The following is a 27,815-nucleotide window of genomic DNA, read 5'->3' on the forward strand; positions in this document are numbered from 1 at the left end:
GCCATTTTGGGCCCAATTTTGGCCCTGAGTGGCCAGGATTGGGTCCAAAACAGTCAGGATAGGTGATGTCAGGGGGTGTGGCATATGCAAATCAGCTATGTTAATGACACACTTCCGGTGACGGCAAGGGGCATGGCATATGCTAATGAGTTTTGCTAATGAGTTATGCTAATGAGTTCCTCCAGCTCTTTTTCTACGAAATGACCCGTTTGGAGTCAAGCCAAAAATCAGGGTTCAACCAGGATCAGGGCCAGATCTCCAGTCAAGTCACTTAAGCAACTGCTTGGATGGCACAGCGAGGAAGGTACCAACTCACTATGGAGGCTATGCTGGCTTCCCTCTTAGCATCACCCCTTGGAATGGTGCTGCTGTCAGACAGGACAGAGCTGACCCCATTCTGCTTGGACTTGGCCAACAGTGGTGCAGGAGCAAGTGGTGAGTGTCTGTCCCTCGTTCCTTGATTGGCTGGGTCTCCAGAGTATAAGATCCTGAAACCTAACTGAGCAGTCGCTGGAGCCTGGGGCACAGAGGGTGGCACCTAGAAGCACTCAGTGGGGGAGTGGCTGCGGGGGAGCGGGGAGGACACAAGCCAAGGAATTGGTCGACTGGCCTCCTTTGATTCTGGTTGCTCATCTGCGATTTTAGCCTTTCTCCCAGACACTAAAAAAGAGGTAAGGCTGTGATAGATTGTACTCTTATTATTTATTTATTATGATCTACTTTATTTATACCCTGCCTTTCTCCCCAACAAGGACCTGAACTGACTTACATTGTTCTCTCCACAACCCGGTGAGGTAGGCTAGCCTGAGAGCATGTGACTGGCCAGAGGTAACCCAGCGAGCTTCCATGGCAGAGTAGGGGTTTGAACCTGGGTCTCCCAGGTACTAACCCAACTTTATAACCACTACAGAATACTGCCTCCCGATGGCTGAGGAGTAGACATGGGCACGAACCGAAAAAATCCGAACTACCTGATTTGTGGTTCGTTGCTATTCCATGAACTACAAGCCATGAAATCCACGAACTTGTACCAGTTCACGAATCGGTTCGTGGTTTGTAGTTCGGGGAATTCAAATGCCCGGCGCCGGCTTATTAAGCTGGTGTGGGGTGTTTGAAACTGACAGCCCCCTTCTTCTGTCGCCTCAAAGCGGCAGGAGAAGTCTGTCAGTTTCAAAACACCCCTGCAGGCTTCATCCGATGGAGTGAAGCTGGTGCGAGGCATGTGAATCTGACAGCCCTGTTCTCCTGTCACCCGAGGGGCAGGAGAATGGGAGCTGTCAGTTTGACAGACCCCGCATTGGCTTCAGCCCATGGGCTGAACCTGGCACCGGGTCTGTGAAACTGACAGCTCTCTCCTCCCGCCCAGGCAGCAAGAGAACAAGAGCTGTCAGTTTGACCCTGCACTGAGTTCATCCCATGGGCTGAGGCCAGCTCCAGGTCTGTCAAACTGACAGCCCCTGTTTTCCTGCCGCCCTGGGCGGAAAGAGAATGGGGGCAGTCAGTTTCACAGACCCCGTGCTGGCTTCAGCCCATGGGCTGAACCTGGCGCCGGGTCTGTCAAACTAATAACCCCGTTTTCCTGCTGCTTCCTGGAGGCAGGAGAAGGGGGCTGTCAGCTTCACAGACCCCGTGCCAGCTTCAGCTCAAGGGCTGAACCCGGTGCGGGGTGTGTGAAACTGACAGCCCCCTTCTCCCGCTGCTCGATGGCGGCAGGAGAAGGGGGCTGTCAATTTCACACACCCCTTAGTGGTGCCAGCCTCTCTGGGGTCACCAACGCTCACGACCCGCATGAACCGGGCCTAAAAAATCATGGGGGTTCATTAACATGCGGCTCCACAAATCGTGTGCTAACGAACCATGAACCGGCCCAGTTTGTGCGTTTTTTTGGGTTGTAGTTCGATTCGTACCCACCTCTATGGAGGAGCTAGCTTGGCCTATTCCTGGCCAGCAGCGGCTTTCAAGGGAAGTGGCCTACAGGGTATTTTCCTGAGAAGTTAAATGGTCTAATCTACTTTAAGTCAAGCCTAGAGATTTAGCATCCATCCAAAGCAGCAGGGCCGAAGTATATGAGGGAACAGGCACTCTTTACTGAGAGGAATTAAAATTCCGACCTGCAAGCCTGTTTCCATTATCGGGTCCGTTTATGTCATTTCAGAAGCAAAAAATATTGAGATTTTGATCGGATGTCGCATATGCGGGGCCCCTGTGAGGAGAGGACGGGTGCTTGTTTGGTGTAGTGGTTAAGAGAGGCAGGATTCTAATCTAAAGAACTGGGTTTCATTCTCCACTCCTCTGCTTGAAGCCAGCTGGGTGACCTTGGGTCAGCCACAGCTCTCTCAGAGCTCTCTCAGCCCCACCCACCTCACAGGGTGATTGTCATCCTATACATAAAAGCCAAGCCATATTGGGGACAACTCACCTCTTATTAGGGCTGCCATTCCCCCGCCCGGGGTGGGGGATCCCCTGCTCCCACCTCCTCCCCCCCCCCGACCCCACTTACCTGGCCAGCAGAAGGACGCACCCCCTGGGGTGTGTCCTTTGTCAAGCGCGGGAGCGCATGCTGGGCCGCCCTTTGACCCGTGTGATGACATCAGTTCCTGGAAGTGATGTCATCACGCACACCAGGAGCGCGCGCGCTCAACAAGGAATGCAGAGGGTGAGTGCAAGGGTCCCAGTCCCCTGCCGGGGGACTTGAGGAACCAAGCAACCCTACCTCTTATCCCGGCACAGGCACACTGAGGGTGCACCTGCACCAAGATAAAAAGTCTATTGTGAGCCGGCAGGCCTCCGTGGCCTTCCCGCCCCCTCTGTGGCACCTGTGGGGCCGTTGGAGGTCCATGCCAGGCCTCTGTGCTGCCAGCCGCAGGCCTCTGAGGGGCTGCGGAGCCGGTGGGGAGGTGCAGTGCAAGGGAGGCCCCGCCCCGCACAGCCTTCATGTTGCCTCCACAGTGCCTGCAGGGCCTTCAGAGGGCAGCGTCTGCAGGTCCTTCCCAAGGCCCCGTTGTATTTATTTTCTCAATGGGCTCTGTTGCTAGTGAAGATAATAACAACACACTTTGTAAACCGCTCTGAGTGTGGCATTAAGTTGTCCTGAAGGGCGGTATACAAATGGAATGTTGTTGTTATTGGGCCCTGCCCCTCAAAGGGTTCATTTGTAGCACCATCCAGAAACTGTCCGGGGTGGACGCAGAGCCAGGCACCAGTCCACAGGGCTGCCTGACGTTGGCATGACACACACCTGGGATGACATAAACAACTCCAGTGACCAACACACACACTCATCCTATTGTAGGAGGCCCGAGCGAGGCCTGCCTGTTGAGTCACACAACGAGTGATGTTTTTGTATTGCAATGCAAGGCGAAAGGACACGGCATTCAGGACACAGGCAGCCAGGCAACGTTTTTTCTCTCCTCCCCAATTCTGTGTGTATGTGTGTTTTTCAATTGATTTCACCTCCATAACTTTGTATATAAAATAGCCCTTCTGGAAGGGAATCACACACACACCTCTCCTTTGTTCTTTGCTTCGCACACACCTGTCACAGTTGTTTTAGATGTACTGTGTTTTTTAAACAGACTTCATATGCTCATGCTTCATCTGGACTGCGCCACTTTAGGATGAAAAGAGGAGGTGGTACGTTGCAGTGTTGCCCTGTGGGGAAAAGGTTCCATGGGCACAGAACAGCTACAGTCTGTGAGAAGAAACCGGGTCAAACCATTCTTGCTGACATGTTCGCTTTCTCTGTGCAAAATGCAGGTTTTGAAGTGTTCGAACGTGCCAACCTGCCCTTGAAATCAGAATTCCAGAGGGAGAAAACTTCACCCTAAATCCTGCTGCAATATAAAAATGGAAGAGGCATTCCTCCAAGTGTGCAAGAAGAAAGAGGGAATGCCTCTTTGAAGAGGGTACTCTCAAACTATGATTTGCATATGTAGAGAGGGGCTGTGGCTCAGTGGCAGAGCATCTGCTTGGTATGCAGAAGGTCCCAGGTTCAATCCCCGGCATCTCCAGTTCAAAAGATCAAGTAGAAGGTGATGTGAAAGACTCTAGCCTGACACCCTGGAGTAGGGTTGCCAACCGCCAGGTGGGGCGTGGAGATTTCCTGGAATTACAACTGATCTGTAGATAACAGAGATCTGTTCTCCTGCGGAAAATAAACTATTTGTAGGGTGGACTCTATGGCATTATAACCTGCTGAGCTCCAACCTCTCACCGAACTCCACCTTCCCCAGACTCCACCCCCCAAATCTCCAGGTATTTCCCAGCCTGGAGCTTTGACTTGTGAAATTCCTGCAGATTTGGGGGCAATGCTTGAAGAGGACATACTTTGGGAGGGGAGGGAGCTCTGTGATCCCATACAGTCCACCCTACGAAGCAGCCATTTTCTCCATGGGAACTTATCTTCCTGATCTGGAGATCGGTCAACATTCCAAGAGAACTCCCGGCCCCACCTGGAGGTTGGCAACCCTAACCGCCAATCAGAGCAGACCATACTGGCCCTGATGGACCAATGGTCTAATTCCATATTGATGTACTTATATTAGAAATAAACATTGAAATTCTGCTGCCCTATTCATTAGGAACACCTTTAAAAAAAAACCAGTTGAAAGGTTTTTAATCTATTGAACAAACCAAACAACAGACTAAATGTTGCAGCCCTGGGCTGCTTGCTTTTTTTAAACCCCAAATTTAAGATAAATAATTCAGGCTTATGGGATTCAAAGTAGTTACTTAAGAGTTCCGTGCACCAAAATGGAATTCTCTTAAGATCTAAGCCAGCAGGCACAGTGCCAAACGGCCAAGGTTGGTCATAAGCCAGTAAAATAATCATTAAAAAACAATTCACCATAAACATTGGAGAACAAGCTTTTTCTAAAGTGGCTTGCAATAATAATAACATAATAATAATAACATTCGATTTATATACCGCCCTTTAGGGCAACTTAACACCCACTCAGAGTGGTTTACAAGTATGTTATTATTATCCCCACAACAATAATCACCCTGTGAGGTGGGAGGGGCTGAGAGAGCTCCGAGAAGCTGTGACTGACCCAAGGTCACCCAGCTGGCTTCAAGTGGAGGAGTCAGGAATCAAACCCCACACTCTTAACCACTACACTACAAAGGGGGAAGGTATGCTGGGTGTGTGTGTGATTAATACCAAGGAGAAGAAGGTAATAACACACTTAGTAAACAGCTGTGAGTGGATGTTAAGTTGTCTTGAAGGACAGTATATAAATCGAATGTTGTTATTGTTATTGATCCAGAGGAGTTAGCTGTGTTAGTCTGTAGTCGCAAAATAGTAAAGAGTCCAGTAGCACCATTAACCACAGTTCTCTTCGTCAGATGCATCTGTGGTTCTCGAAAGCTTATGCTACAATAAAGTTGGTTAAGTCTTAAAGGTGTTATTGTTATTATTGTTATTATCAGTGTTTAGGTGAGATATTCCTGGTTTTTTTCTCCTTCTGACCCTGCTCCTCACCCTTTATGGGAAACAAGGGTGCCATGTAAGGCCATGACTTCCTTTTCTATGTTTCAGACGAAATATAATTAAAGTAGAGAAGAATCTCTGTAGGAATAAGAGCACTGCTGGACCAAGCTAAGAGTCAGCGTCCTGTTTTCAACAATAGACACGCAAAAAAACCTTCAAGCAGGACAAGAGGACCTTCTTTCAGTGGCTATTCCCCAACAATTGAAATTTAGAGATATACTGCCTTTGAATATGGAAGTTCCATTCAGCTATCAAGGCTTACATATGTTCATATTAAATTTGTCTCATCTGCCTTTAAAAGGAGGGCTATATCTTTAGTTGTTATTAGGTGTAATAAAGTGAGCACAACACATATCATTATTGTGGGCTTGGTTTGCAATTGAATCTTGAACAACAGGAGGCCTTTGACTCATACTGAAAAATCTCGCTTCTCCTCTCATTGAGATCTCTCTCTCTGCTTTACTCCCCCAGCTGAAATGCCTCACATTGAAATGTTGTGGGTCAGAGCTTTTCCTGGCATGGCAAGAAGGCGACAGGACAAAGCATTACCTGCTTCGTTTTTTTAAAAAAAAACGCTGTTGACAATTTGGGTGTGGGTGGCAATAAAGCGGCAATCTTATTCTCCTCAAACAATTAAATAACACAAGATAATTTTAAAAATGATCATAATTGTTAATTACAATTGTGATTCTGATATTAAATTGGCAGGATTTGAGTCCTGTGGCACCTTAAGAGATTAACACGATGTAACGCTGCAATCCGAAGCCAAGTTACTCTAGTCCAAGCCCACTGATTTCCTAAGCAAAGTAACTCCAGTCTAAGCCCATTGGGTTTAGACTGGAGTAACTAGGTTTAGGACGGCACTGTAAATCTTGTCAGATGCCAAGACATCTTTTCAAACCTTTTTGTTCTACCTTAGACCAACATGTCTACCCACTTAAAACTATCTTCATGGTATTGAAATTATTATGATCGAAATCTCATTTTTCTCCACAAATAAACTAATTATTTAAAAATGATTACATTATTATTATTCAGGATGGGTGGCTGCGTTAGTTCGTATGTAGCAGTAGAAAAGATCAAGAGTTCAGTAGCACCTATTAAGACTAGCAAAATTTGTGGTAGGGTATGAGCTTTCATGAGTCACTGTTCACTTCTTCAGATATTATTTTTTATTATTATTATTATTATTATTATTATTGAAGAAGTGACCTGTGACTCACGAAAGTACAGACCCTACCACAAATTTTGCTTATAATGTTACAGTTTTAATCTAAATGTAATTTTTGATGTTATCCACTCTGAGCCTGTTTCTGGAGAAAGCGGGCTACAAATGTTATCAATCAAGCAATCTTATAGGTACTACTGGACTCTTGCTTTTTTCTATTGATACAGACTAACATGGCTTCCCATGATTTATTACTATTGTTATTGTTGTTGTTCTCGTTCTCGTAATCATCATTATCTCAAATCATGTTGATAAAAAAGTTCAGCGTATCAGTCTGAAGGCACAAGCGCGACACCAGAAAAAGAGGGTGGCAGCCCCCTGGCCCCCGCATCCAGCCCCTTAGGCGCAGCCGGGGCCCCGCTCGCCTCCATCCCACCCACCCCCTTTTGCTCGGGACTGCTGCTAAGCAAAACTGCCTCTTTCCCAATGAATGGAGGCGCTTGCACTGGCCACGTGACGCCCTCCTGCGTAACATTCACCCAGAGAGCCGGGCCGGCTTCCTATTGGCTGCCGATGATGTCACCCTACAACCCTGCCCCCCCCCGTTCTGTTTCCCTCTTCTTCTCCCATCCAAAAGCTTCCCCAGTCCTAAAGCCAAGGAGGAAAAGATCAGCGACGACAAGGGAAGACAACTGGGAGGAGGGGAGTCCCGAACTTGGGCGCTTGGAGGGTGTCAGAAGCGACGACCTCCCAGGTCAGACCTTTGCCCCATTTCAGCAATCCCCCCGTTCCTGGCCAGCCAAACCCTCATGGATTTCAGCCATAGAATCTGATGCAGGTGAGTGTGCTGGGGGGGGGGGGAGTGTGTGTGTTTGTGCGTGCAGTGCAAGGTGGAGGTGGGAGAGGTGACATTGCAATTGCAAACACCTGGGAATTTTTAATTGTGTGTGTAGGGGGGTGGGGGGGGAGTGACTGTGTCTCCACTATCGGGATATATGCATTTGCAATGACAGCATTGCTTGTTAGTTTGGGGGGTGTTATATGTGCAAGGGGGCAGGTTGACCTGTCTGTGGAAGGTGGGGGGGGGGGGCTTGGGTCTTTCAGGTTTTGAGAATGACAGCTGCAACGTCAAAGATGGGGGATTGCAAGAGGGGGGCAAGGGGGGAAGGAGCCGGGATTCCGCTTTTTCCTAAGGTGGCAACGAGTGGGTGTTTGTTTGTGGTGGCTGTCGTCTTAGTTTGTTGTGACAGATTATTCTTTTGGGGCGCGTGGGAGGTGGAAAGGGGGAGGGCACCGGTGCCAGGCTGCCAGGAGGGTGGAGATGGCATGGGGGGGGGGGTAGAGGGAGAAGGAAAATTCTGTTTCTCTTGTAGGTATAAACACAAGAGGTTAAAAGAGGGAATGAGAGGTTGTTCAGTTCTCCGCTTACAGATATCTTTATGCCTCCTGAATGCTGAGATGACATCGGGGGCTTATTTTAGGTTGGTGATGCCACGCCGATTCTGGGGACACCAGAGCAGAGGCTTTATATAGAACTGGGTGCAAACTGCAGCCGTCATTTAGACAGGCGTTTACACGTATGTGTTTTTACATACATGCACCCACCACTATGGGTAACACCAGTGTGAAGAAACAAGCGGGTATTTCAACGGGCAGGCAGATACCGAGTCCCAGACTAGGATTTGTGAACTTTATAGGATACCTTTAGGATCTGTAAACTTTATAGACCCAGGGGGTGCACAAAAGGCATACATGTGTGTGCCCGTGTTGCCACAGTTGTGTACAATACACATGCTCAAGTCCTTGCATGCACACGTGCACATGCTTCTCTGTATGTCATCAACATTTACAAACTCCTTCTGCAAGCGATGAATGCCATTTTGTAGTTGTTGTTATTCATAAAATGTATATCCTGCCTTTGAAAAATACATTGGCGCTATCATGAGTTTAGTAGATTGGCCTGAGATGACTCACAATCCCTCCTCCACAGGTGGTGGTTGGTAACAATACCAGCCTTCCTAACAGGGGTGTTGTCTGGATTACAAAATACATGTAGAGCTTTGAGCGTGCAAAATAGCCTCTGCATAAATGCAAATATTGCTGTGATCAAAACAGATTACCTGCAGTTAGAAAGTTTTACCAGCGTGTTCTTGCCTGCTCATTTATTGCATTTACTTCTTTAAAAAGGGGTAGATCTTGGGAGCTGGGTTCGAGAGATGTTTTGTAGGAAACAACAGCTGCTTGTACATGCATATTTTTGCAGATTCTCTGGTTTTTACTGGGAAGGCTCCCCACATGACCTCTCAGGTCCATTGCTATAGGCTACCATTATCTCTGGGCTGGATTTCCTCTTTTAGCAAAGGGCCAGGTTGTGTGCACACAGAAGTTCATTGATCACTTGAGGAGTACAAGCACTTTGCATGTGAGAATATACCCATGTGGATCAAGCTGGACGGGTAGTGCCACCATATCCCCTTACGCCCAATATAAATGTTACATCTGGCATGAATCAGGTTGGGGTTTCTCCAGCCCAGTTCTACTCTTTCCAGACATGAAGTGTGTGTGTGTGTGGGGGGGGGAGTTTGGACTTCTGCACAGGTGGGGGAGGAGCTTCGGTCTTCCCTCCCATGGCGTGGGGGCAGGGTGCCTACTTGCCCTGTTGCAGGGCTCCACATGCAATATTGAGAAACTGCGTACTGTATCTGCATGTGTGAATCTACAGCTACCACAAGGTCCTTGCGAGGGGGAAAGGGTGTGTATGAAAATGAAATACCATAAGTGGGTAGAATGGGTGTGCAAAATGCTCATAAAGAAACCTTATATAGATTTAGATCACTGGATTATTATCTAGCCCAGTATTGCAACCTCTGTCCAGCCAATTGCTCTCCAAACTCCATTCCACAGTATTAAGGAGTGAGAAAGATTGTGGAAGATGGTTCACGAGCTCTAAGCTTTTGGGGATCTAAGCCCTTCTAAACAGAGAGATACTGACCCAAATATGCCACCTTTGGCTTGGCAGGTGTGTGCTTGGGTTGGAAGTCCTGACTCTTCCCCCTGCAGAAAGTACTTCAGGTATATCATCTTAGCGATCTTTACAACACCCCTGTAAAGTGCATCCGTCGCATACCCATTCCGCAGCTATCTAGAAGTAACAAGAGAGCATACTATCCAGAGATGGTGGCTCCCAGCTGGCTTATTTATTTAAAACACTGATATGCTGCCTTCTGCCCGAAAATAGGATTCCCAAGGGGGTGAACTACAGATAATCGCACCATGAAAATAGTATCATTTGTTTAGTTCCAACATCATGTCAAGCCATGGTTTGCACTGTCTGTAGTTGAGAACTCCAAGCCATGTTTGGAGCTTCCAGACACAAACAAAGCAAGCGAGACGTGGTTTAGAGCTGCTATTTGCCTTCTGTTTTCCATCTGCTGAGCACTCCAGTTTTTAAGTATAGAGACCTCAGGTGGTAGAGTGATACTCTGGTTTGTCAGTTCATGTCATATCAAACCACGGTTAGCCTAAACCATGGTTTGCAAACACACTTTAAAGCATGGTTTCTGACAGATTGCAAACCATATTTTTTACTCTCTTGTCTCCTTAACTGAACTGAGCCAGTGATCCATAGCTGAGCTGAGATTCAAACTGTGGCTGCTGGCTCATAGTCGATACTCTTTACTGGGATGCACCAGACCTATGTGCACTGATTCACCCACAACCACCATTGCGTCCAGTTGGGTTGTGTGTATGATTATAGCTCATGCGTTTTGCCCATCAGCAGGTTTGGAAAGACTGTTTGATTTACTTCATTTATAGGCCGCCTTTCTCTCTGAGACTCCAGGGAGATGACAATTTTTTTTTTTAAAGAATGCAATAAAACAGTATATAATGACACACAATAAATAAAGCAGTAAAACTGCCTAACATTTGCACAGCCATTAGAGCGACGACACTGCCCTTGATATTAAAAAAATGCCTATGGAGAGTGGTTCCCTGCCCCACCTCTTTAGGCTCAGAGGCTGCGGAAAGCCCCTTGGCCTCCCACTCACCTTTCCCTTAACCGACGCAGCACATCTGGGGCCAAATGGTGAGCTCATGGGGTGAAACTTGAGGAGCAGATGCCCTCATTGGGCGGCGCTGCCATGCCATGAGCTCAGGATGGTATTTTTAGAGGCAATACCACTTCACTTGGTTCGGGGAAGAGCGGAACGGCAGCCCAAAAAGAAACAAGGAGTCAACAGGGCCACCGCGTGCCTTGGGGTGAGCGAGTGTGTATGTCTGTGCATGAAGTTTAAAGGTTCTGCTGATCTGAGCCTGAGAGGGGTACGTGTGAACAAGGAGATCTGTGTGGAAGTTCAGGGGAAGTATATATGTGTGTGTGTGCAAGAACCCTTTTGCAGATATTGGTGCATTTCTGTGTGACATCCGCAGAGGAGAAAACATCCTTGTGTGTGCGAGTGCAGTAAGGCACAAATGTGTCATGTGTGTAGCATTTTTGAGCCTTGCAACTGTTTGTGCATTTCCCTTCACAAGAGTCCTGCAAGGTAGGTCAAACTGAGGGATAGCAGTTTGTTTCTGGGCTGAGGGAGAGGGGATTTGAATCCCTGCTAGTACACTTTGGGGGTTAAATGTACAGAGGAACACAAAGGTGTAGATGTACATGGAACAGGCTGGAGAGAATGTGCATGCTAGCTTGCATGCATGCATTCACGTGCATGAGCAGCAGTGTATCGTCCTGACGGTTGCTGTGGTACAGGGCGGAAAGAGGTTTTGCACATGTGTGTATATGAACAAGAGGGACTTCGTATTCCATTGGGAAGGGGGGCTACACGTATGTCCTATATATTAATATTCTATTCACAGCCCTCATCAACGAAGAGGTTGCTTCACTGAGTTTCCCAAGCCAGACAGTCCATTCTCTGCCCCACAGAACTTACAGTACAAATGTTGATAGTGGTTTTATGTGGGGGAGCATATAAGTGTGAGCGTGCATTATATTGTTTTTGAGTGGCAGGGAAGGGGAGAAAGAAAATGTGCGCAGCTTAACGAAGGCTTCCAGAATCTCACCCCCATCTCCTCAGATATTAGAGTCTGTGAAGGCAGACAGCTCTGGAAAGGGGCAGCGGGGGGGGGGGACTTTTGACTGGATCTGTGGTACATCTTGAGGGAGGAAACAGCCTGAATGTTTGCACAGATTTACCTCAGAGGCTGTGAGGAGATGGATGGGGTGGTGGGGGGGAAGATGCTGGGTTAAGGTGACCCTTCCCCGTTTGAGAGCTGTCCCACGCTCCTTCCCCCTTCCCGTGAGGCTGCGGTCTGTTGCATGACCCCCCCCCCTTTGCTTGCAGTATACCGTTGAGGGGGAGAAGAGCGCTGTCACCCCTTGTTAGTGTCGGAGAGCCTGCTAAGCAAAAATCCCGTGGAGGAGAAGGCGCTTTTGCACGCTGGCTGAATCAGTGGGTGGGGAGGGAGACGGGAGGCTGAGGTGATTTGGGAGGGGGGAGGAGGAGGAGGCCGAGAAGGGAGCTGGGGAGGCCGGGTGAGGGAGGGGAGAGGCTTGTAGGCAGTGGTGGGGGGAGAACGCAGGCAGGGGAAATGGGGGGGGGAGTATCAGGAGAGGGGGGAGGCAGCTGGGCGAGAGCAAGAGATCCGGGGCAGGGTTGCCAACCTCCAGGTGGTGGCTGGCAGTTTCTTGAAATTGCAACTGATCTCCAGGCAACAGAGATCAGTTCCTCTTGAGAAAATGGCTGCATTGGATATGAAGCCTGGGGAGAGCGGGGTTTGGGGAGGGGAGGGACCTCAGCGAGGTATAATGCCATAGAATCCACCCTCCAAAACCTCCATTTTCTCCAGGGGAGCTGATTTGTGGAGTTCAGCTGTAATTCTGGGAGATTCCAGGCCACACCTGGAGGTTGGTAACTCTTACAGCAGAGAAGCTGGGCATGAATTTGGTCTAGGGTGGACAGTTGATTCCCCCTCCCTCTGGTGCCACCTGAGACCCCATGGGGACAAATAAGGTGTGATGTGAAGAAGACAAGAGGCAATTGATGCAAACATGCGTTTGCTGTCTCTGTGTTGGAGGTGCAGGACAGGAGAAAGCTCTCTTAACGCAGAGGGCTCTGCTAGGTTGTGGATGTGCGTTTGGGAATTTTCGCGCTGTGGTTTTAATGCCATTAGCCACACACCCATAAATATCAGCATCCGTTCTGGCTCCTCCACCTCCGTCCCCCTCCCCAGGCACAAGGGCGAGGGTTTTAAGTTTCCATCTAGCATTGCGACTGCACTGTGGCTACGTCTCTGCCAGAGATGTGTTTTTGATCAGTTTTGGCCCTGCTCCTGGGTGCAGATCATGTAAAAAGCCTGAATCTCCCTAACACTCTCTCCCTAACACAGGCAGGCCCATATGTTCAAAGGCCTCTCTCTCTCTCTTTCTCTCGCACACATGCACACAGCTTTTTGGATGAGCCAATTTTGAAAGAGAATTTTTTAATCTCTCCTTGGCACGCAACTGGGTGCGAAATGAATGCCTTTGAACTTTCCTCCAGAACCCTGTAGGCAAGTGTGGAGAGGGACTTGATAAATTCAGCAGTGTTAATAGGGACAGGAGAGAGGGTGGGAGGAAATGCTTCGAGGAAGCTGGCGTTGGGTGGGAGGCCAGTCTTCCTGTCTTTCTCCAGCGAGGCTGCCATCAAGACCTTAGGAAACCCTGCCATGGTTCTATTCCATCAATTTCTACCCAGAATGTGGCTTAAAAAAGGAAAAGATTTAAAACATAGGGAGGATATGGAAATTAGGAAATTATTCCTTAGCAAAAAATCAGATTCCGTGCCGGCATTATAATACATTTTTTTTAAAAAAAGCAAGTCATGCATTTATAAAGAGATGGAATTAAAATAGAAGGGTGTAAACTTATGAGAAGACAGGATCTCCTTAAGAGCCATATTTCATTCAAGTCCTGCTTCCGTTAAGGGGTTTATGTGAGGTTCTGAGCAACCCAGATCACCATCTGGTAGCTCACATCTTCCAGTCTGTAAAATGGGATGAAATCGTACCAGATAGCATTTTCAGGGTCCGGTCTCATAGTCTTTCCAACAGCTTTGTATAGGAGGCCAGTATTACTGTTTCCATATTGCAGAGCAGAGTGCTTGAGGCCGAGTGGTTTGCCAAAGACTACCTGTGAGTTTGTGGCAGATGTAAGATCATGGCTCATTCTCTTAGGCACACTAAGCTCCTAGTATTAACTGACCCACCCTGACCTGGGTAGCCCAGGTGAGCCTGATTTCATCCGATCTCAGAAGCTAAGCAGGGTCAGCCTCGGTTAGTAATTGGCTGGGAGACCTCCAACAAAGACCATGGTTGCAGAGGCAGGCAATGGCAAACCACCTGTTAGTCTCTTGCCATGAAAACGCCACCAGGGGTCGCCATAAGTCAGCTATGACTTGCGGGCACTCTCCACCACACCACACTAACTGACCCAGCATTTTTGCTTTTGCGAGGACAAAACACAAACAACACAGAACGCAGGGCCGTATGAACATCCCAAACTAAAATTAATCTAGGTCAGAGCGGTGCCAGTTCCAGGCTGAGAAATGCTGGATTCTGAGCCCTGTGTAAATAGGTGCCGAGCTACTCTTTCTGTGTATGTCTCTATGCAGCTATGGGAGCAACTCTAAGCAGACCTACTCAGAAGTAATTCCCATGTTAATTGCTGGGGCTTCCTCTAAGGAAAGTGTCCTTAGAATTGCAGCTGTTGTGTTGCTAATGTACACGGTTTATTCTTAATGTAAAAAAAAGCCTTCTGGCCACAAAAAGAACTTGTGGATATTTATTTTAATACAATGTTGAGTGTTTTTAACTGTTCGAAACACCTCCCGCTTACTCTATTGTGTAATCCCTTTACAACCATGTAAAGCAGGTCAAGAATGGTTATTCCCATGATGTAAGTCAGAAGGCGTCTCTTCCTGCAAATCTTTGCAACAGCCCTGTAAGGTTGATCAATATTATCTTTCTATACCAGATGAGGCTGAGAGATTGCAGTATATGTAAAACTGTCAAAGTAAGTTCTCATCAAAGGCAATATTTAGATCTGGGACCTCTTAATTTGAAGTTCAGCCACTTGCCCAGAAGACGTGTTATGGGAGAAGCCCATTTCCTTTGATGCGTGAAGTGTAGCCTCTGTTGACTGACTTACATACACAGCTGTAGAGCAGAAAAACAGCGAACAGGGGAATCAAATGGCAGTGAAGCTGAACACACACTGAACCCAATGATCCTTTCATCGCAAGTCCGAGGTGATAACCTGTCCTAGGTCAACTAATTTAACACCTGTAGTTTGAGAGGAAGCTGAGATCACAACTGAGGAGTAATTGGATAGTCTTGAACTTCCTGATAAATTCGAAACCAGCCCTTTCATGCTGGAGTCTCCCTTTTAGGCTCTGGAATAATATACCCCTCTGAAAGAGCAAGTATGGTCTAGAGGTAAAAGGCAGTGTGCACCAATGAGGAGGAAGGTGCCCACGTCCTCAGCGCGGCTGTGCAACTCCCCAGACTTCCTTGAGGAGGTCTAAGTAGTCCTCCCCTGGAGGACCAATTGGAGTAGTAGTATGGAACAAGAAGGCCCACTGGTAGGTATAAGGCAGTTTCATATATTCAGTTCTCGTTGGGTAGTCTCCTCCACCCTGATGCCCCCCCACAAAAAACCTGGAAGCAAACAGGAGTTACGGGGGATAGAGTTTCTCTGCCGGGCTGTGATCTGCCTGGCTGCCGTCTTTTCCTCTTTGTACTGGCTTAGAACTGCCGAAAGGTACCTTAAGAGGGTCTTAAGATAGTAGGGCTGTCCAGCCAAGCAAGCAGTGCGCAGAGCAAACGACCAACTCTCAAACTCTATGCAAGCGCACAACTAGGTGTGATATTCATCCCAGGCGTCTCAATGCTGTGGCTTCCTTTTAAATAAACAAGCAGGCTTCTAGCCCTCATGGGTGCGACAGTAAGCCTGAAAGAGTCTTCAGCAGTGGCTGGTAAAATCTCTAGAGCCCAACGGGCTCGCTATAGTTTCTTGTTGTCAGGGTTAGGACTCTTTACTCTTCCTCCAGCTTGGCAGGAACCGAAAAAAGTTCAATATGACGCAAGCGTTCTAAACTGCCACCGCCAGAATTCAGGTTTCTTTTTCCTGAGGCGGAATTTGGCAATAATTATTACTTGAGCCCAGAGTAAACAAACACATGCGGAGCTGGCTATCTTGATATTGGCTAACAGGCAGAAACTCAACTGGATGCAGCTCACCTGAATCATTTTGGATTCCATTATCGTCATGACGATCTCACAACATTTTTGTCCTGCCTTGCCTTCCAAGGACCTGAAGGCAGCATACAGCCTCCTTGCTTTAATCTTCCCAGCAAACCTAAGTTAGGCTTTGAGCGAGCTCTAGGTCTGTGTGGGGATTTGAACTCGTATCTTCCTACTCAATGTCCAGGACTCACTACACTGGCTCTCAAAGAGAATCACTGGTATGTAGGGGTTACAATGTTGGACTAGGATTTGAGAGACCCGGGTTCGGATCCTCACTCTGTATGGAAGCTTGCTCGATGACCTTGGGCCACTCAACACACCCAGCCTAACCTACCTCGCAGGGTTGTTGTGAGGATAAAACGCAGAAAAGACAATGTAAGCTGCTTTTGAGAACCACCTGGGGAGAAAGGAGGGATATATATGAATTAAATAAATTAAAGCAATAATTGCAGTGGTCAGGAAAAATAATTGTAGGGGTCAGACTGCAGTATAAAGCAGGTTCCATAGTCAGGGAAAGAGCACTGAGATGTTCGGCATGAGTGCCAGAGGAACAAAAAATGAGTCTCTGTCAGAGACAGGAAGCTTATATAGACGTTTCAGCCAATCAGGAATCTGGAAGCAAAGAGCCAATCAGGTCCTGAAGGAACACAATCCAAGAACTGTAAATGGTGGAAAGGTTATGCCTCCTCCCTCCCCTCTGAATGTGCTACTGACAGCATAGAATCTATTAAGTCTGTTTTTATGTAACTTGAGCCAGGATTTCATGCTAGAGGAAGTGGTGTGGAATGTCAAGGAAGCCCTGCCTTGTGAACATGTGCAGAGTGCTTTCCCTGGGGCTACTGAATGAGCTTCTCCAGTTCCGTCACTGAGAAGCAGAAGGGCAGGGGCGGAGAGAGCAGCTTGGAGTCAGAAGGTGCAGCTTAGAGGTAGATAGCGGCTGCCGGTTCACTCCTTGGTTTCTTTCATTAGGAAAAGATCCTTATTTGCTGGGCGTCCTGGAAAGATGCTGAAAGCCACAGCTAATGTGGAGGGACCAGTGGTCTGTCTCAGTATATGGCAGCTTCATCCGTTGCCTCTTAAGCAGGGGCAGAGCGAAACAATAAAGCAAGTTGGCTGAGGGGGCTGGGCGTGCCCCAGGGGTCATTTGGCTTAGATCCAGGTCACGGCAACGATGACAATGGGGGTAGATGGCCTCACTGAGCCGAGCTGCCCTTGCAGCGTTTCCAACCCTATAGCGGCCGTTTGACTCAGAGCCAAGCTACAAGTGATGCCTGACACAGGTTGGACACTTGTCAGCTTCCCTCAAGTTTTGATGGGAAATGTCGGCGTACTGGTTTTACAGCGTGGCTCTCCATTTAATTGAAGTTTACAGAAACCCACACATACACCCACACACAGTGGAAGGGAAGGGGGCACCTGGCGGGAGCCCGACGCCTGCAATCCCCTCCCGACTGCATGTTCTCCCTCCCACAGACTGCCACTCTGTAAACTTCAATTAAACGGAGAGCCAAGCTGCCAGACCAGGATGCCTACATTTCCCGCCAAAACTTGAGGGAAGCTGACAAGTGTCCAACCTGTGTCAGGCGTCACTTGTAGCTTGGCTCACAGTTAACTCCTGACTGCCAGGGCTCTCCAGGAAGTATCCCACCGTGGACTTGTCAGTAAATTCTAGGATCAGTCCACTTGATCTTAAAGGATGTGATGTATCGGCATGCAGACCCAGAATGCTGAGTGGCTGTGGGCTTAGGTTTTAAAAAAAGAGTTTTCAGAGGTATTAGTCCCAATTGATGGTTCCAACATGGACAGAGCAGCAAGGTTTCCGCTGCACGTGTTTCTAAGCTTCCTTCCCCCACAACCCCAACTAGAAACGTAAAGATTTCACAGACAGCTCTTAGAAGAATAAAGTCTGCTTTTCTGACCAAAGTATCTCCTCTTGCCCCTTTTTTTATCTGCAGCTTACCTTTCCCAATGCCTCCCTCGCCCCTGGAAGAACGGATCGGCGTGTTGCAGAGACCCAAGACGTTGGCCTTGCGCCTCAACCACAGCTTCTCCCACAACAGTGGCGGCGAAAAGCAGACACAGCCGTCTCCGGTCTGCAAGCCGTCAGGCCCGGCCCTGCCTGGTCCGAAGGGGCCCTGCGAAGAGGCCCGCAAGAGCATCCTCCAACCCAATCATTCTCACCCCGTTGACATCAAGTTGACGGTGGGGGGGACGCAAGGCTGGGCGCCAGAGAAGAACCCCTCCCTGCAGCCGGATCTGAAGCTGGGTGAGAAGAAAGGGGTGCTGGGTCCCCCGCTGAAGGTCTTTTTGCCCCAATCCAAGCTGAAGAAACGGTGCTTCAAGGAGAACTCCAAGCCGGTTCTGGACACATCCGCCAGCTCCTCCTGCCTTTCCAGCCCTGCCAGCACCATGCACCCCTTGAAATGCGGCTGCCGGGGCTGCTGGCGGCTGATGCGCTGTGACGACGGCAACCCCAAATCTGGCTTGCGCTCTCTGGGCTGCTTCTCTTGCCATTCCAGCTTGCGTTCCTTGAGCTGCTCCAGCCCCCCATCGGTCAAAAAACTGGGGTGCCTGCCCTGCGCGCCTGCGGCCTTGCGGTCCCTGGCCTGCCTGGCTTGCAACCCCTCGATCAAGTCAGTCAGCTCTTCTTGCAGCTTCTGCAGCAGCGATCCCATCGTGGCCTATGACCCCCGGGGGGGTTCTTCTCCGGCCCCCAGCTGCTACGGCGGGGACGATGATGACGACTACAGCGTCCGCACCATCTGGCCAGACGAGCTGGCCAAGAAGATGACCAAGTCGCGGGCCCAGCAGCCCTCGTCCCCCTTGATCTTGGACTGCCGTAACCTGATGGAGTACACCAAGAGCCAGCTGCAGAGTGCCATGCACTTCGGAGTGGCGGATGCTGCAGGGCGGCGACGGCTGCACCAGGGCAAGCTGGCCATGCTGGATTTCATTACCTCGCGGGGGGTCGGTGACGGCAGAGACTCCTCCCTGCAGCGCCTCTGGCCCAAGGAGCAGAACGGCTGTGCCGGCACAGAGACGCTTCCTGCCGGCATCCCCAAACCCTCAAAAACGCAGCCCTCCCCGAATCTACACCTGGTTCTAGATCTGCTCAACAAAGATGGACAGGAAGGGTCAGGCAGGAGAGGTAAGCAGGGGTTGTGTTTGCTGCTGGGGGCAGTTGTGGGAAGGAATTGTGTTTGCTGCTGGGGGCAATTGTGGGAAGGAATTGTGTTTGCTGCTTGGGGCAGTTGTGGGGAGGAAGCAGTCAAGGCAGTGGGGTGAAACTTTACGGATCAGGATCAGCCAAAGTTGAGCCATGCTCTAGGGCTCCTTTACATGAGATGTGGCAATGTTCATTGGCTTGGGTGAACTCGAAGAAGAATTAAGAGAAGGCAAATAAAGCCTCAAGAGGGGGACGTTTTCTGCGATAATGGAACCTCCACGAACAGAGGCAGTATACCTCTGAGAACCAGAATTAAGGTGTAACCTGCATGTCATCTTGTAGGTTTCTTGGACCACCTGGCTGCTTATTATCCGAAGCAGGATTCTGGACTATGTGGACATGAACCCTTGGTCCGATCCAGTAGCGCTCTTATATCATTGTTATTTTTTTTTAAAAGGGACTGAAAAGTTTAGCAGAGGATCATTTTTTATTGACTGCAGTGACATCTGAATGGAACCTCCCTGTATAGAGGCAATCTACCTTTGAATATTAAACACAGGGGACCAATGACAACAGAGACCTGTTTCCTTGTTGCCTTGCTGGTGGGCTTCTTGGCTGCCCTCCGTTGGAAACAGGGCATGGGACTAGAGAAATGTTTAGTCCAATCCACAACCATCATAGGAAGAGAGCAGCAAGGCACAGAAGTGGAACAAAAAGCCAAAGGCACAACATTTTTCAAAGCACATCTTCATTGTTTGTAAATCAGGTTGCATTCTAAAAACTGAGGAGCCCTTTGGGGTTAACGTTTCTCTCCCCTTCTTTTTGGTGACCTCATCCCAACTGGGTGACCAGATGGCAGGAGGGGGAGACCAACTTCACCCTCCCTGCTGAACATAACCCTCCCCTCCCCTTTAGCACCTGCTCTGAGCCTATTGAACTGAAAGGAACTCTGCCCAGCTGGTACCATGACATCATTTCTCTGACCTTCTTGCACAGTTGTTGAGCCACCCCAGTTCCTTTATTCTCCCCACCTCTTCCTAGAACTCGGAGACACAGGGGGTTGTGGTATCATTTTACCTAGCAGATGTTTCAGGGCAGGAAAAGGGGAGGCCCTCCCCTGCCTTGACAAGGCCTGCAAGCAGCAAGATAAATGCTCCGAGAACATTTGGTTGAGACCGTTGCAACGGGAGGGGAGGGGGAAGGGGGAAGAGAACACGCTATACGAAACAGAAAGACAATTTTCGCCAAGTTGAGCAGCTTTGGAGATACGCAGAGCTCTTTGGCAGGGAGAGGGAAAGATCACAGAGGGGAGGGGAAGAGAACACTATACGAAACAGAAAGAGACAATTTTCGCCAAGTTGAGCAGCTTTGGAGAAACGCAGAGCTCTTTGGCAGGGAGAGTGGAAAGATCACAGAGGGGAGGAGAAAGGAGAAGAGAACACGCTATACAAAACAAAAGCAGACAGTTTTCAACAAGTTGAGCAGCTCTGGAGATACACAGAGCTCTTTGGCAGAGAGAGAGGAAAGATCACTAGGTCTCTGCTGATACAGGCAAGATTTATTTTCTTCATTCTTACCCTCCCTTTCTTCTCAATGGAGACCCAAAGCCGCTTACATCAGTCTCCCCTCCTCCACATTAGCTTCACAACAACCCTGTGAGGTAGGTTAGGCCGAGAGGGTGTGATTGGCCCAAGGTCACTCAGCAGGCTTCCAAGGCAGAGTGGTGATTTGAACCTGGTTCTCCCAGATACTAATCCAACACTTTAACCACTACGCCATACTATCTCCAGAAAAGGTTCCAGATGAAGCTCCATTTTAGGGGTGGAACTTTTTGTGCCGTCTCGGGCTTCATGGGTGGGGCTTCTACAGGCTAGGAGGCGGAGCCGATGCTCTCTCCATTTGTGGATTCTGTGATTCCCTGGAACTTTTCATGAATATTGTAGCACAGAGAATGGGGGGGGGGAGTAGAATTAAGTGTCTGATTGGGTGAGCCAGGTAGGCAGAATATAGGGTTGCCAACATCCAGGAGGAGCCTGGTCATCTCCCTGAATTACAACCGATCTCCTGATCATTTCCCTGAAGAAAATGACTGCTTTGGAGGATGGACTCTATGGCATATCCCGCACTAAGTTACCTTCCTTCCCCAAAAGCCACCATCTCCAATCCCCCCCCTGCAAATCTCCAGGAATTTCACAACCCAGAGTTGGCCACCCTAGCAGAATAGGTGGCTTGGATCTTGCAGGTCTGTTTCCTTAACTGCACTGTGTGTGTGTGTAAAGTGCCATTAAGTCACAACCAACTTAGAGTAACCCCATAGGGTTTTCAAGGCAAGAGGCGGTTTGCTACTGCCCGCCTCTGCATTGCAACTAGGGTTTCCAGGTCCCTATGCCCTCCTCCTGGGAGGGGGCACCTGGCACTTACCTTGTGCTGGCAGCAAGGACTTCTTCATGCACGCGCGCTCCAGGTAACGTCCCCCCTGGAAGTGTTGTTGCGTCGGCCCCAAACAATGCACAAGAAGCGCAATGATGTCACTTCCAGGGGAGGACGTCACACCCCTTGGGAGCACACGCATGGCGCATGTTGGCGCGTGTTCCGGGGTGCCTGCTGGTGGTGGGCAACCTCTGGGAGCTGGCCACCTCCTGCTGACCACTGGCAGGTCAGCGGAAACCCCCGGGAACTCTTGTTGCAGCCCTAGCCTTCCTTGGTGGCCTCCATCCAAATAGTCACCAGGGCCAGCCCTGCTCAGCTTCTGAGATCTGACGAGATTGAGCTACCTTGGGCCATCCAGGTCAGGACCTCAGTTGCATTGAGGGAAAGTTTTCTTGGGCTGGGGGAGTCGCCTCCCTTAATGAAACAAACCTCTTAGATCCAACCCATCTTTTATTTCTTTAAGCCAGATCCTGCTTCAAGAGGCGCGCTCTTTCTCGTCCCCCTGTGCAAAGTAATGGCTTGTATTTTTATAGGCAGTTAGAACAGGATAAACCGGTCATTGGCATCATGTCTACAGGTTTACTTGGATCGGCTGGGCTGATGATTTTAATTGCTTTGGCCTGAATACGCCCCATGCTATGACACTGTTTTTGCAATGAAGCCCTGCTGGTGATTCGCAAGGGTGATCTGTTTTGTCAGGAGACCAGCAAGAAAGAGGGTGGTTGTGTTTTTCCCAGCCAGGCCTCCGAGCCCTGTAAATTCTTAGCTGCTTTCGTTGCACTGGGCGACGTTTAACTCAAAGGTGATTTGGGGGGCAAGGAAGTACACATTTAGGGGCAGCCATTCCGGAACAGAAAAGGTGTAGTGTAAGGTTAGAGCAGTCCCTCAGTAGAACAGGCTTCCTCGGAAGGTGGTGGGCTCTCCTTCTTTGGAGGTTTTTAAGCAGAGGCTAGACGGCCATCTGACAGCCATGCTGCTTCTGTGAACCTGGGCAGATCACGAGAGGGAGGGCAGGAAGGGTCACATCAGTGCTTAGTTCTCATGGCCCCTTCTCCCATGCCCAGGGTAATGCTGATTGCCACTTTGGGGTCAGGAAGCAATTTCCCCCTGGCCAGTTTGGGTGGGGATCCTGATGGTGTTTTGCCATCTTCTGGGCATGAAGCAGGGGTCACTGGGGTGTGTCGAGGGGAAGGGGAGGTAGTTGTGAATTTCCTGCATTGTGCAAGGGGTTGGACTAGATGACTCTGGAGGTCCCTTCCAACCCTATGATTCTAAGGTGTACTGGTCTCTCCCACCCATGCATGCCTTAAGCATTCCTGCCTTCAACAATATGGTGATAGTGCTGGCCTTCCTTACAGGGGTTGACAGCATGATACTGTTGACAGCCGGTGTGGTTTAGTGTTTAGAGTATCAGAGACCCAGGTTCGGATCCTGACTCTGCCCTGGAAGCTCGCTGGGTGACCTTGGGCCAATTCCTCCTCCTCTCTGCCTAACCTACCTCAAAAGATGGTTGTTGTGCTTCATCAGGTAGATGAGGGGAGAGTCAGTTTGGTGTAGTGGTTAAGAGAGGCAGGAGTCTAATCTGGAGAACTGGGTTTGATTCCCCAACTGGGTGACCTTGGGTCAGTCACAACTTCTCGGAGCTCTCTCAGCTCAGCCCCACCCACCTCACAGCGTGGTTGTTGTGAGGATAATAATAACACACTTTGTAAACTGCTCTGAATGGGTGTTAAGTTGTCCTGAAGGGTGGTCTATAAATTGAATCTTGTTGATAAAAGGGGAGAACGATGTTCTCAACTGCTTTGCATCCCTCCATGGAGAAAAGTGGAGTACGAATAAACAGATGTATGAGATGCACTTTGAATGCTCCAAAGCGTTCTCTAACATGCCAGCTGTTGTTTTATCTGCAGGCAGCCTGGTTGCGCCGGAGATCACTGACGGCCCGGATGATTTGGGCCCACCACTCACGCCTGACCTGGAGAACGCTGAGCTGAGCCCCATCCTGCCCTTCCTCTTCCTGGGCAATGAAAGAGACGCTCAGGACCTGGAACGAATGCTGAGCCTCAATGTGGGTCACGTCCTCAACGTCACCACCCACCTGCCCCTGTACCATGCCGAGAGCGGGCGCCTCCGCTACAAGCGTCTGCCTGCCACCGATAACAACCGCCAGGATCTGCGCCAGTACTTCGAGGAGGCCTTTGAATTCATCGGTACGGCCTGTTTGGGGGGTGGGCAAGGGGGCCACGGTCAGTGCCACAAACATATTGTGGCTTTGGGTGCGAGGGAGCGGTTTGCAGATGAGAGTCCCACTTAGGTGGCAACTCATGGAGGAGGAGGGGAGTAGGGAAGGCGATACGCGAAGTTCAGATAATTGTGGAAACCTGTAGAGTAGGACTGCCAATCCCCTGTTGGGGCCTGGAGATCTGGAATTACAATGGAGCCACTGGGAAAAACGGCTGCTTTGGAGGGTGAATTTTGTGGCTGTGAGGCCCTGTCCTTTCCAGGCTCCATTGCCAAATCTCCAAGGATTTCCCAACTCTACCATAGAAAATGAGTCGGTATGGTAACTCTACCATAGAGAATGCATGGTTCACGATAGGGGAGACAGTGCATACTTAGCAAGATTTGAGTCCAGCAGCCCCTTAGAGCCCAACAAGATGTTCAGGGGATAAACTTTTGAGAGTCAGAGCTCCCTTCTTCAGATACTGTGACTTTCAAAAGGGTATACCCTGAAAATCTTGTTGGTCTCTAAGGTGCCACTGGACTCGAATCCTGCTATACTCCTGCAGACCAACACAGCTGCACACCTGAAAATTTCTTCAAGGAAATGCACATTTAAATACACAACAGTTTTACAAATCACTTTCCACACACTCCACCTAATTATAGATTATGTATTTCTCTTTGCCCTGCTTCCACGGAGCTCGCAGAAGGGTGTGTTTTATCTTCCCAATGACCCTGTGAAGTAGGCAGATGCTGAGACTGACCCAAGGCCATGCTTTAAATTTTGTTTCAAGTAAGTAACTGTGTTGGTCTGTAGTAGGAAAGTAGGAATCAGGTCCAGTAGCACCTTAGAGACCAACCAGATTTCCAGGGGACGAGCTTTCAAGAGTATCTGAAGAAGGGAGCTTTGACTCGAAAATTCATACCCTGGAAATCTAATTGGTCCCTAAGGTGCTACGGGACCCGATTCTTGCTCTGCTATAAGCTTTAGGGCTGAGCTGGGATCAGAACCCAACCGACGGCCTCTCCCCAACTTTGCTGCCCGAGATTTAACCGGAGGCCACAAGGACTGAATCTGATTCCTGTTGCATGGAAGGCAGAGGCTATTCCACTGAGCCATATCCTAATCCAGAAATAGGACACTGATGGCACCACATGGACTTCCCCGGGGAGGAAGTTCCATAAGCAGGGTGTGCCAGTAGACGTGGTGGAGAATCCCAGAAAAACGCCCATGGGGATCATCTCAAATGCCAGGCAGATCCCTACAGGAGAGGAGGAGGATCCTTTGTAATTGGGCATGATGTCCGATCAGCTCCTTTGCTCAGTTGTATTTTAATTTACTGAGCTATTTGCATTTTTTAATTTTCGACGTGACTGAGTGAATACACTCTTATTAAATTTAAAACACCATTGACAGACAGCAAGCATTCTAAGATTTAAAAAAAGACCTTTCACAGGTAGGGGCTGGGTAGCTCAGTGGTAGAGCACCTGCTTTGCATGTAGAACGTCCCAGGTTCAATCCCTACCGTCTCCAATTTAAAGGATCGGGTAGGAGGTGATGCGGAAGTCCTTTACCATGTCGAGTCCCTGTTGTTCAGAGGAGATAATACTGAACTTAATAGATCAGTGTCCTGATTTGGTAGAAAGCAGATCATGTGTTTCCTTGGCTACTCACCTGGAGGCAGTCACTGCTCACCCCAGGTGAAGATGGAAGCGATAGCTTAGCAAAATCTGGGTGAAGCAACATCTGGGGCAACGTAGGGTGAGGCCCAGTGGTTCAGTCTCCTGCATTAACCCTGCCCCGTTTTCTCCCTACTGCTATTCCAGAGGAGGCTCACCAGAGTGGCAAGGGAGTCCTCATCCACTGCCAGGCGGGCGTCTCGCGCTCGGCCACCATCGTCATCGCCTACCTGATGAAGCACACACTCATGACCATGGGCGATGCGTACAAGTATGTGAAGGGCCGGCGCCCCGTCATTTCCCCCAACCTCAACTTCATGGGCCAATTGCTGGAGTTTGAAACGGACCTCAACGCCGGGGTCACGCCCCGTATCCTCAGGCCCAAGCTGGCCGGGGTGGAGACCGAGGTGTGAGCGCGATGGGAGGGGGAGCAGCCGCCGTCGATCTCAGGACTGGGGAAGGTGGGTGGGTTGTGCAATAAGGGACCGACGGACAGCGCCGCAACGGATGCCAGGCCAACCAAAGCAAGGCGCATGGGTTGCGTGGCCAGGGACCTTCACGGCCACCTGACCACAAGCTTTGCAACATCAAGATAATCCTCAAACGCCTTCAGGCATTCAGGTGGTCAAGCTACTGCAAAAGCTGGATTTCATAGGCAAGGCCTGAAACTGGGAGGACTTCTGCGCTGGCGTCGGCTTCTCGAAACTTTCTTACTGGGGCGGTTGGGATGGGGGAAAGGGTGGGGTTTGTGTGTGCGCGTGTGATGCTGCTGGGTTTAATTTATTGGGGCGGGGAGTGTGTGCCATTTTGGGGTGCCTTTTCCCCCTCTCCCTTTTGATCCGAATGCTGCTTTTATTTCCTTTTCCACCGTTTTGGAGGCAGAACTGAGGGCTGGGGCCCCTTTAAGGATTCAGAGGGCGGGGTGGGGGGTGGGGGGAGGAGACAGGAAGCATAGACCCAAGACCCCCCCTCCCCCTTTTCTACAGGATCACGTTATTTCTTTTGGAGAAACATTTTCGTATGAAAGGACTGGAGGGGGAGAGGCGAATTATAACACCGTCCCCCTGCAACTTTCCTAGTTGGGGAGGATGCTTCACAGTCTCCTCCTCCGCTATTTATTTATTGGAACTGCGCTGCTGGTCTTTTATTTTGAGGTTCATTTATAACCCCCAACCTATTAATAAAATTGATAATATTGGGAGGGGGGGTCTAAGATTGGGGGGGGATCACTGGGCATCTCTTTCCTCTGTCCCTTTAGACACTTCCCTCTGTCCCGCTTCTCAGGACAATACAATATAAGGACAAGTCTTCCACTATAAGGCTATAGAGTAGGAACATTGGAACTCTTTTTGTGGGCGGGGGAGAAGAGGGGTGGGGGCAGGAGCAAGGAAAGATCTTCTTCCTCTGGGGTTTGCTCTCGATTTCCTGGAGCAAAGAACTGGGGGAATTCTGTACGGGAGAGAGCTTTTTGATTTATCTGGAGATGCAATATACTTGTATGTATTGGGGGTGGCTTTTCACTTTGTTCTTCCTTGCTGCCTGCTGCTGGAAGGCTGGGTGTGTGTGTGTCTCATCGGCTGGCGGGTTCCCTTATTTTGTTAGTCTTCCAGGCAGTCCCGTTGTTTCCCCTTGTGACGTTTGAACCCATCACCGGCATGGACTTCTGGGTGGGATTGGTGCAGGCCTTCCTTTCCCTGTTTCTTCTCCCTGGTGACCTCATCAAACACTGCCTAAAGTGAGGCAAAGCTGTGAGAACTTGGAGGAAAGAGGTGCCTCCCTATAGAAAAAGTACCGTCAGTTGATCATAACTAGCATAGCCCCCCCCCCCCCGGCTCCCATTTGCTTTGTCAAACATGAGTGGAGTTGCCTAATTCCTCCAGACACCGCCAGAATCCTACCAGCACACTTCTGCATCAGCTCTGAATCTCAACAACCTCGCATTCTCTGGTCTGGAAAACCTACAGTGCAATTCATTAGAGCCGCCTGTACTTCTATGAAGTCCCTCTATCCCTCCCTGCCCCGCAACCATACTAGAGGGCATTTGCTGTAGTCAGCTTGATGGAAAACTATAGTGTAAATTGGTTGTGATGAGATTACCTAATATGCACCCTGATTCATCTAGGGCCACGTCTGAAAAGCGGACCACAACAAAAAAGCATTTAAAAATAATCCACCTTGTAGGCAGTGTAGGGACGCTGTGTCCTCCCTCTCTCCTGCACTTGATGCTGGCCTTCTAAATCCCAGATCTAAAAACTTGAACATGGGGGGGGGGGGAGAACCCCACACCGCCTAAAATTACAAAATTCAGTTCCCAAAATTGACGAGGTGGTAGTGAAGGGCTGGATTTGTTCAGCTAAAACCGGTACATT

General features: G+C 49.4%; 1 protein-coding gene and 1 non-coding gene across 2 annotated transcripts; both read left to right on the forward strand.

The window, feature by feature from the left end:
* The first annotated feature begins 3,938 nt into the window (after positions 1-3,938).
* On the forward strand, positions 3,939-4,010 carry TRNAT-GGU (transfer RNA threonine (anticodon GGU)). The gene has a single exon. It is a non-coding gene; the product is annotated as a tRNA-Thr (tRNA).
* Positions 4,011-7,308: 3,298 nt separating this feature from the next.
* LOC129333631 (dual specificity protein phosphatase 10-like) lies at positions 7,309-26,335 on the forward strand. The gene is made up of 4 exons (XM_054985430.1): positions 7,309-7,497; positions 17,903-19,095; positions 23,454-23,753; positions 25,594-26,335. Exons 2-4 carry the CDS (start codon positions 17,916-17,918, stop codon positions 25,857-25,859), a joined length of 1,746 nt encoding a protein of 581 aa, XP_054841405.1. The 5' UTR covers positions 7,309-7,497; positions 17,903-17,915; the 3' UTR covers positions 25,860-26,335.
* The last annotated feature ends 1,480 nt before the right edge of the window (positions 26,336-27,815 follow it).

Source organism: Eublepharis macularius, chromosome 1 (assembly GCF_028583425.1).
Source record: "Eublepharis macularius isolate TG4126 chromosome 1, MPM_Emac_v1.0, whole genome shotgun sequence".
Classification (NCBI taxonomy): domain Eukaryota; kingdom Metazoa; phylum Chordata; class Lepidosauria; order Squamata; family Eublepharidae; genus Eublepharis; species Eublepharis macularius.